This window comes from Cicer arietinum, chromosome 4, assembly GCF_000331145.2.
Source record: "Cicer arietinum cultivar CDC Frontier isolate Library 1 chromosome 4, Cicar.CDCFrontier_v2.0, whole genome shotgun sequence".
NCBI lineage: Eukaryota > Viridiplantae > Streptophyta > Magnoliopsida > Fabales > Fabaceae > Cicer > Cicer arietinum.
Genome location: NC_021163.2, coordinates 57,873,085 through 57,883,398, shown reverse-complemented (window position 1 = coordinate 57,883,398; position 10,314 = coordinate 57,873,085). Strand labels below are relative to the sequence as shown.

Genomic DNA, 10,314 nt, shown 5'->3' with positions numbered 1-10,314 from the left:
TCTGACTTTAAACAGGGTTAATTAACACTGCTAAAAATGGAAGGTATGAAATCAAATGTGGAAATGAAAAATAAATGTTCGTCATTAATTAATTACTTAGAAGATAATTTTCATTAAATTTTTATTTTAATAATAATGTGTCTCTTAAATATTTTTCAGATAAAAATAAAAAGATTTATAATAATAAATTTTAATGAAACAAAAAAATTATAATACATAAAATATAATTTATTGTATAAATCCTACATATGATAAATGTGGTCAATTAGTTAAAATATTCTTATTCATGTGCTAATTAATTAAAAGAAGAATGTGTATTTAACTATTAGCATGATTTGAATATCTTCTAGATAAACTTATAATTAAAATTATGATACACTAATTATATAAATCATACGCGAACGAAACAAATGTTCGATATTAATTGACACATAAAATAAAATGTTTGACATATACATTTCATTTTATTTTTTTATCACTCCATCAAACCCAAAAATAAAATACATACTGATTGGCTGAGTAAAGCATAATCCCACATGTATGTCCATATTAAAGCACAATAGCACAAATTTCATGCAAGTTCCTAAGGAAAAAATCTAACTTAGTAACTTTCTTCATCTACAACTAGAGGGACATGATCTCTATTAATGAAGAAATTCTCATAAATGAAACCAGCAAGCCCACCACCAATAAGTGGCCCAACCCAATAAACCCAATGATCAGTCCAATTTCCACTAACCAAAGCAGGCCCAAAAGATCTTGCTGGGTTCATTGAAGCAGCAGAGAAAGCCCCACCAGCTAGAATATTGGCCCCTACCACAAACCCAACTAAAGTTGGGCCAAGCCCATTAAGTGCTCCCTTCTTTGGATCAACCATGGTTGCATAAACAGTGAATAACAAAGAGAATGTCAACACAATCTCCCAAACTACACCTTGTGTGTACCCTATTCCACTTGCAAGTGTATGAGCTGGAGTTGTCTGTATAACATGCAAGATTCATTGTACAATCATATTCTTAATAACTTTCCAACAATAAAAGACAAAAAATGGTATTATCTTTTTCCCTTTTATAATCCAAAATATATTTATACTTATTGAAATTATCAATTGGATGGATAAAAATGATAACTTTCTCTATTGAAAAGAAAAATATTTTTCTATTAAGAAACTACCATATGGATAAAAATAAATTTTTATTTTTATTTTTTATTCGATAAATTTGATATTGTTAGAGATAAAAATATAAATTTATTTGAATATTTGAGTTATGTATTCGATGAAATCTGCATTATATTGAAGATGATTATTAGTTTTATGAATTTTGTTTGAAAATTTTGATGAATTTTTGAATTATTGTAAGAAAAAAAGTAACATTGTTGACATTTTAAAACATATTAAATTGTAACTTAAAATTAAAATAAAAGACTAAAATGTTAACTGAAATTAAGTTAATGAACCAGTGTTATTTAACAAAAAAAAATAAAATAAAATAAAACAGACATTTCATAAACTTCATTAAACTAATGAATATTTTTCTATTTTAATTGTTACATATATCCCATTATGTTTGAATTGAAAAAATTAAAGTAAAATTGAGTGAATCCAATAATAATGATATAATTTTGCATAGAAACTTACCAATCCACCAGAGAGATAATACAGAAGATAAGAAGCTGCAGCAGATGCTATTAATTGATCAATCCAATATAGAATTGAACGGAACACAGTGATGTGGCCGCCGGCAAGGAGACCTAGCGTCACCGCCGGATTCAAATGGCCACCGGAAATGTGAGCGGCGGAGATCATTACAGCCACCACAAGAGCATGTGCTATAGCCACAAAAAACAATCCCACTAATGCATCTCCACTTAGCTTATCTATTAAATGTCACATAGAATACAAATAAGATCTCAAATAAATTTATAAAAGAGAGACATTATTCTTCATTTTATAAAAATCAATCAAATTCAATATTAAAAAATTAATATTTTGATATCTTATAATTTTATTAAATGATCCAAATTCACGAAATTAATGGACGAAGAATAATTAATTTGAAATGTAAAATAATATTATTATTGTGATAATAATAATAATAGGTGTACGGTAAATATACCAGCAGTCATGGCAGAACCAACACCAGCAAAAACAAAGAGAAAAGTGGCAATGAATTCAACGATTAGAGCTTGAATGCAATCTGGTTGAGTGGCCTCTCTTGTTGTTCCTAACGCGATTTTGGCCATGACTTTGATTATTGCAATTTGCAATGAATGATCAAATAATTAAGTGCTTCCTACACTCAATAGTGGAACATGGGATCAAACAAATTAACCTTCCAATTTATAAAGGCAAACAAAAGTACATTTGTATTATTATATTATTATTTTGTCAAAAAAAAATTATATATTATTATTATTATTATTATTATTATTATTATTATTATTATTATTATTATTATTATTATTATTATTATTATTATTATGTCAACTTTTTTCGTAAGTGGAAGCTGCGTTGGTAAAATGATGGAGATGGACAAGTTGACTTTATTATAATTTGCACATTGATTCGCTGGATATACTAGTATTTTACGCTCAATTATTTTGATGTATATACACTCCTTCCAATTTTCATTATAAACTAAAAAATGCATGTGTATATTGACTTCAAATATAACTAAAAATCAATCATAAGCATCTATACATGCATCTCTACTGTCCCATCATAATCGAATAGTAAAGATTTTAAGGTATGTTTTAAGTTTTTTATAAACAAAAATGGTGATCTTAAAATTTGATAATTTATTCTTAATCGGACGACTGAAATCAGATGTGTGCATGCAGTTATAAAGTTTTGATTGCATTGTAATTCAATCTTATTTTGAAGTTCAGTCACATGAACAATACACTTTTTTTGGCACAACTTATAAAAAACTAAGCGTCATTAATTAAGTTAAATTAAAATAATTGCAATGTGTAAGAGAAGGATGTGTATTCTCTCATGCATGCATTCCTCTCTAACAAAAAATAATGTGAGTGAAAGTATAGAAGGAGAAGGAAAATAAAGAGGTGATTAAATATTTTAGAGAGAGAGTGAGAAATCAAATATTGTAGAGAGTATTTGTGGGAGTGGATCTAAATCCGTGGAATGGAATAATTGAATTCTCAATTTCAATCATATTCTTTTCACCTTCTTCTCCATACTTTCTTACAACTTTAGCTTGATGTAACTTATATGAGAAAAATGTAGAAAAATAAAATAAAATAAAATATTAAAAGGTGATTACATAGCCTTAATTTATAATTATATCCAATATGAAATATATGTAAAATTAAATTTTTTATAAATAAAATATAAGTAAATATCACAAATTTTTCTTTTATTTAATAATGGTATCTCTAAAGATCCTTAATTTTATTTATTTTTATTTTTATTTTTATTTTTAAAGCAATCCAATTTATTAGTCATGGAAAATAGTTTAGACAATAAAGTTAACTTTTTATTATTGAAAGTACATATACTAAATGTTATCAACTAGAAAGTCATGAGATAATTTAGTGAAATTGAGTTTTGAAATGACAAAAAAATCACATGTTCAATTTCTTCTAAAATTAATAACTTATAAATATAAAAAATGTAATCAATTATTTTTATTAATACGCATAATTTGATATATTTTGCTTTATAATTCATTTATAAATTAGTATAAACTAACTAGAGAATATTAGAAAATAAGAATGGTATAAAAAAAATGAATGATATTTGTCACGAAATCCTATATTTAATGAAAATTAGAGCTAGTAATAAACTCTCAAAGTCCTCTCTTAAAAATCTCTTACTAAGACTATAAAATTAGATCTTCTATAAAAATAAATTTTTTAAAGTCTCAATTTATTATTTTGTTATTTTTTATGGGCTTAAGTGAAGGATTTATAGGCTCAATTTTTTGTTAATTGAGATTTTTTTTAAAAAAATTTAAAATTTATTTTTCTCAAAAAAATATATCAAAAAATTCTAAAACATATCTTTTTCGGAAAAAATTTTAAATTATTTTTATCTCGAAGAATTTTGTGAACAAAATCAAAAAATTATTTTTCTTGGTAATATCGATTTTTTTTTTCGAATAATTTTTTTTTTTCGAGAAAACATAAAAAAAATTGTAAATCTTTTTTGTCGAAAAGTTTTGAGGAAAAAAAAAAAAATTGAAATTTTTTTTTAAAAAATTGAAATTTTTTTTTTAAAAATATTGAATTTGTTTTGAAAAAGTAGACCGATAGATTTCACTAAACCCACAAAATTTTAAGATCTTTTTGGTTTTGAGACCTTTTATACTATAATTTTTTTAGGATTGTACCATGCACCCCTACATCTAAATCTGCCACCCCTCAATCAACGTGAAAATACAATTTTGTCCTTCAACTTTTTTAACTTCTCATTTTTTCACCCTCTTTCCAGAATATTCGAAAGTTTTGAAATGACAATTTCTAGAATTTTCAAAATTTTCTTACAATTTAAAACTTTCGAAATAGGAAAATTTCAAAACTTTCGAAACTTTTAAGTTTTGGAAACTTTCGAAGCTTTCCATATTTTCAAAATGTAATCCTTATTTTGAAAATTTCATGATTTGGAAACTTTCTAAATTTTCGAAATATAATCCTTATTTAGAAAATTTCCAAATTTTTGAAATGTAATCCTTATTTCGAAAATTTATAGATTTTGAAACTTTCTAGATTTGGAAATTTTAGAATATTTCAAAACTTTCGAATTTTTTGAAATGTAATCCTTATTTTGAAAATTTTAAGATTTGGAAACTTTCGAAACTTTGTAAATTTTCGAAATGTAATTTTTATTTCGAAAAATTTAAAACTTCCAAAACTATCAATTTTGAAATTTATTGTAAATAATTAATGAACTTATGGGTTGAGGCCAATAATTAATGAACTTACAAAATTGAGGCTTAAAAAAATTTATTCTTATTCTCTTCTTCAATGACAAATCCTTTTCTTTAAGGATCCTTTTGTGCTGCTCAACAATGTTAAATACCTAATCACACTAGTGCTTATGTTAAATACACATGTAATAATACTTTAGATCTTGTAACTCACATTGATGACAATTATGTTATTGCTTTGGTTGATTCTAGTTTACTACATATTAATGATAATTTTTTTATCTATGGCATTACCGGCATGGGGTCCTTTTATTAAATATTCTTGCACTAAAGTGTGTGATTCATGTCATTTGTTATCCAATCTAAACTCCCATTTTCCATTAGCTCTACTATTTGGTTATTTTGTTACTCACAAGACATATTTGGTTATTTTTAATGAAATGCAAGAGGAGACTAAACCTCTAGTTAAGAATTTTGTTGCTTTAGTTACCACAAGGTTTGATTGCAAACTAAATGCCATTCGATCGGATAATGACCTTGAGTTTTTTATGCATTAATTTTTATCTAACGTTGGCATCTTGCACCAAACTTTTGTGAATTTAAACACCACGACAAAATTTTGTTTCTGAATGAAAACATATATATATTTTTATTGTTGTTTGATCTCTCATTTTTCATTCTAAACTGCCTCAATATTTTTGATCATATCTTTGCCTACACCTTTTGAAAGGTAAATCACCTATGAGGATCTTTATTGTATAGCTTTCACCCTTATTGATCTTAAGATTTTTGGGAGTTTTTGTTTTGCTTCAACTTTGATAAATAGAAGAGGTAAACTTGATCCCGGGGAAACTAAATGTGTGTTCCTTGGTTTCAAGAGTTGTACTAAAGGTTATATTTTTCTAGATATTCATACTAGATGAATTTCTATTTCATGGAATGTTATATTTTATGAAAACCAATTCCCTTATTCTCATGTTGTATCTCAATTTGTTACTACTATTTTTCTATTATAATTTTTTAGGCTTGTTATGGCTATTACATCTTCTAAGAATTGGCTTCTTCAATAATTAGATGTCAACAACACTTTTCTTTATGGTGACTTAAAAGAAGAAGTCTACAAGACATTTCCTCCTAGTCTCAAATTATCCACTCCTAATCAAATATGTCATCTTACCAAGTCCATTTATGGTCTCAAGCAAACCGTCAATGCTTTGCCCAAATTTTCATCTTTTTTCATCACCTATGGTCACTCTTAATCTCAACATGACCATTCCTTTTTACAAAATACTCCAACTCACCCTTTAGGATCAACCCCATCTATGTGGATGATTTGATTTTCTCTAGAAACAACCTTATTGGAATAGATAAAATCAAGCATAGCCTTGACAACATCTTCAAAATTAAAAATTTAGGACCACTAAAATTTATGCCCAATTTTCCAACCGTAGATTAAAAAGAATAGGCAATAGTTTTTTATATATGAGAGGTCACAAAAGTAGAAGCCTACCACATGTGACAAATTATTGCCTATTACCCATTATGACCACGATTTTCAGCTATTGGCAAAGCTAGCGTGACCTAAAGTAAAAAATTATTGCAATGCACTTTTTTCCTTATTATAAAACTTACTCCTAAAAAATTCACATATTTTTAATTTAGTCCATGCAAAAATTTTATTCAATAAGAGAGAGAGGAGAAAGAGTGATATGGAGAGATAGGGAGGGAGAGAGAAAGTTCTTGCAAGAGAGGGAGGATAAATTAGAGGAAAGTAGAGTGAGGGAAAAAGTAAATATTAAATAAATTAAAAGAAATAAATGTAATGAATCATTTGACACATGAACGCCGTATATCAATAAAATGGCTATATGGTGACTATAATTTTTGTATATAAAAGAAAATTAAGTCAATAAAAATTGACGTGTGTAGTTAAAATTTTGAATCAAATACATTAATTTTTGTTAATATAATTTTTTTTTATATAAGAGCAAATGTAGTATAATACATTAATTAATATCAATTTTTAATTGTGAATGAACTTTTCATTTTAATTTTAATTTTGCACCATCAATGCCTTATGAGTTCCTACAAGTGTTTTAAGACTCGATCTAATGGTCGTTAAAGTATTGGGTTAGTGGATAATTAGTTGAATAAGTGGAACACTAGTTAAGTTGTATGACTAAAAACTTTTAAAAATTTGTGACAACTAAATTTCATACTTAAAAAATATATCATTATAAATTTATTTATTTATTTTATTTATAAGTCATGAAAAATCAAAATGTAATAAATTAATTATAGACTTAAAATAATTTTTTAGTTCTTATAAAATTTCAAAATTTTATTTTTAATTTTTATAATAAAATTCTTAACTTTTTAGTCTATAAAATCTTTCCTTTTTTAATAAATTTTTTTCTTTACTTTTATGTTAATTCATGTGCACCCTTCAAATTTTTGAATGAAATTTTACTATCTTTAGAACATTATAAAAATACCTCTCACAAAAATTTAAAATTATTTAAAAAAATGTGAATGAAATATAATTTTCTAGCGGTAAAATCTTAAAAGTTCATATTTAATTTATCCATTGTAAGGGAGATGTTTATAATATCTCAAATATAAGTGCAAAAAATCATTTAAAAATCTGAAACATATACGAGTAGACCTGAAAACAAAGATTACAAATAAAAATGGACATCTTGTTGAGAATAAAAAGTTAAGAATTTTTTTATAAAGATTAAAAATAAAATATTAAGATTTTATAAAGACTAAATATTTATTTAACTCTTATTTATAAATATAAAGTTACTTTATTAAAAAACGAATACTTAAAAGTAATAATGCATGAATTAAGTTTGATGCATAAAATTGATTATTATATAGAATGAACATGTGCCAATGAAAATTAGTTTAATTGATAAGGAGTTGACTCACACTCCACAAAATTATATGTACAACTTTTTATTAATAATGTGAAAACCTCTTTGATAAATAATATACTGCAGACAACGTTATATTACTGACAAATGTCCTAATTATGACACATGTCAACAAAGAATACACAATATGGTTAAAAAATTGCATTTTACATATGTGTGACTATTGTAAATTTGAGAGTACGTACATAGCTCAGATTCCTACTTTAGAAAAAAAGTCATCTTCATAATTGTATCTAAATAATTACAATTAGTGGTTTGAGCGCCACACAAATAGAACATAATGAATCATTATGTTTTTTCATTCCACTCTCCACGATCAATGTGCTATAATCATGATGATAATGATGGTACCATTCCACTACTCCTCGACCAATGAACTTTACATATGAAAACAAACATAAATAAATGTCTATATATATTACTCCCTTGAATTACTTAAATTAATTAGTGGTTTGAGAGCCATGCAAAGTAATATAATATAGTTCTTTTGTTTCGTTCTCTACTTAGTGCGATCATGATCTATAATGATGATGATGGTTACTACTCCAATATTTCACTTCTGCTCCGTCTCAATTATCTTGTGACATATAAAAAGAACACAAGGTCAAATCTCTTGTGACATATAAAAAGAACACAAGGTCAAATCTATGTATGATTTAACTTTGACTTAAAGTAAGATACCACATATATAACAACATTAAAAAAATTTCTAAGAGTTTGTTGTTTATTTAAATCTCACACGTTTTAAGAGAGTAATCTCTTCAATTATACTTAAATATTCAATTTTACTTAAAAATTATTAATTGTGGTTAATTTAAAATGATTGTAAAATAATTGTTAAGACGGTTAGAAGTTGATTAAAAGTTAGTTGAGATTTAGTTTTGTAATATATTATAAAAGGGTGTATAACTGTTTGAAAATTACTAATGAAAAACGGAGAACATTCTTCAGACTGATAATCAATCTTTGTTTTTTGAACTTTCTGTTTTCTTCTCAATTTCAATTTCTCTTAATTATACAACATGTTCCAACAATTGGCATCAAGAGCTTGAGTTATAATTCTTGGGAAACACAAGTGCAAGTGTGAGAGGGAATCTAAAATTGGGAAGCACAAGTGTAAGTGAAAGAAAAGAAAGAATACATGAATGGCGGAGGATTTTCATCGAATTTACCAATCCTTGATGGGAAGAATTGGGATAGGTGGTATGCATCAATGAGATCATTGTTGGGATCTCACGAAGTGTTTGAGATTGTTCAAGATGGCTATGAACAACTTCGTGCGAATCCAACGGAAAGACAACAAACAACATTCAAAGATTGCAAGAAAAAAGATTAAATTTGAGAGGATTTCGAAGGCGTCTACATCAAAGGAGGCATGGGAGATCTTGATCAAGTACTATACAGGTGGGGAAAAGGCCAAGAAAGTGAAGCTCTAAATGCTAAGAATGCAATACGAACTATTGTAGATGGAAGAAGATGAAGTTGTGACAGATCATTTCAATCGTGTGCAAATTGTTGTTAATCAGATGAGAACAAATGGTGAATTATCAACTGAAGTGGTGGTTATTAAAAATATTCTTAGAACATTAACACCAAGGTATTATCATATTGTGGTGGCCATTGAAGAATCAAAGGGTCTTGATAAGATGAAGGTGGAAGATTTGCAAGGCTATCTTGAAGCTCGTGAACCGAGAGTAAGAGAAAGATGTGCAACAACTCCAGCATCTCAAATACAGGCCCTACAGGCCCAAGTTAGCAAGAAGACTAACCAAAGTGATAACAACAACAAGAATTCAAATGACAAGAAAAAATTCAACAAGAAAGGAATCCAATGTTACAATTGTAAAAAATGGGGCATTTTGCAAATGAATGCAGATCCAAGAAGGTTCAAAGAGAGGATGATGAAGCTCAAATGACAGTTGAGGATTCAGACTCAGATGAGGTGTTGTTAATGGCTACAACAAAGTCAAATGATGATTGCCCAGAGCAGTGGTACCTTGACACATGTTGTTCAAATCACATGACTGACCATAAAGATTGGTTTGTAAGCATTGATGAGAAGGTGAAAAGGGAGATCAGGTTTGCAAATAATAGTTCAGTAAATGCAGAAGGAGTAGGAAAAGTGTTGATTCAAAGGAGAGATGGCAAACAATCATTCATATGTGGTGCGTTGTATGTGTCAAACATGAAGAACAATATGTTAAGCCTTGAACAGCTGCTTGAAAAGGGGTATTCTATGAAGATGGAGCATGGTTAAATGATATTGTTTGATAGTTCAAGAAGACTGTTCTTGAAGGCACTACTGTCTAAAAATAGAGTCTTTTAAGATTGATATCCAGATCAATGAGAACAAGTTCCTAACTGTTGAAATCAGGAATGAAGATTGATTGTGGCATCAAAGGTTTGGACATTTAAATTTCAGAAATCTTCAAATGTTGCATAATAAGAAAGTGGTGCAAGGAATTCCAGAAATTAAAATGCCAAAT

General features: G+C 27.2%; 2 protein-coding genes across 2 annotated transcripts; one reads left to right on the top strand and one right to left on the bottom strand.

The window, feature by feature from the left end:
- Positions 1–394: 394 nt before the first annotated feature.
- On the bottom strand, positions 395–2,322 carry LOC101505122 (aquaporin TIP4-1-like). The gene is made up of 3 exons (XM_004498414.4): positions 2,118–2,322; positions 1,640–1,878; positions 395–979 (listed from the first exon to the last, which is right to left on the bottom strand). Exons 1-3 carry the CDS (start codon positions 2,242–2,244, stop codon positions 602–604), a joined length of 744 nt encoding a protein of 247 aa, XP_004498471.1. The 5' UTR covers positions 2,245–2,322; the 3' UTR covers positions 395–601.
- A 7,418-nt stretch (positions 2,323–9,740) lies between these two features.
- LOC101494067 (uncharacterized) lies at positions 9,741–10,085 on the top strand. The gene has a single exon (XM_004498463.1). The coding sequence runs from the start codon at positions 9,741–9,743 to the stop codon at positions 10,083–10,085; it is 345 nt and encodes a 114-aa protein (XP_004498520.1).
- Positions 10,086–10,314: the final 229 nt, after the last annotated feature.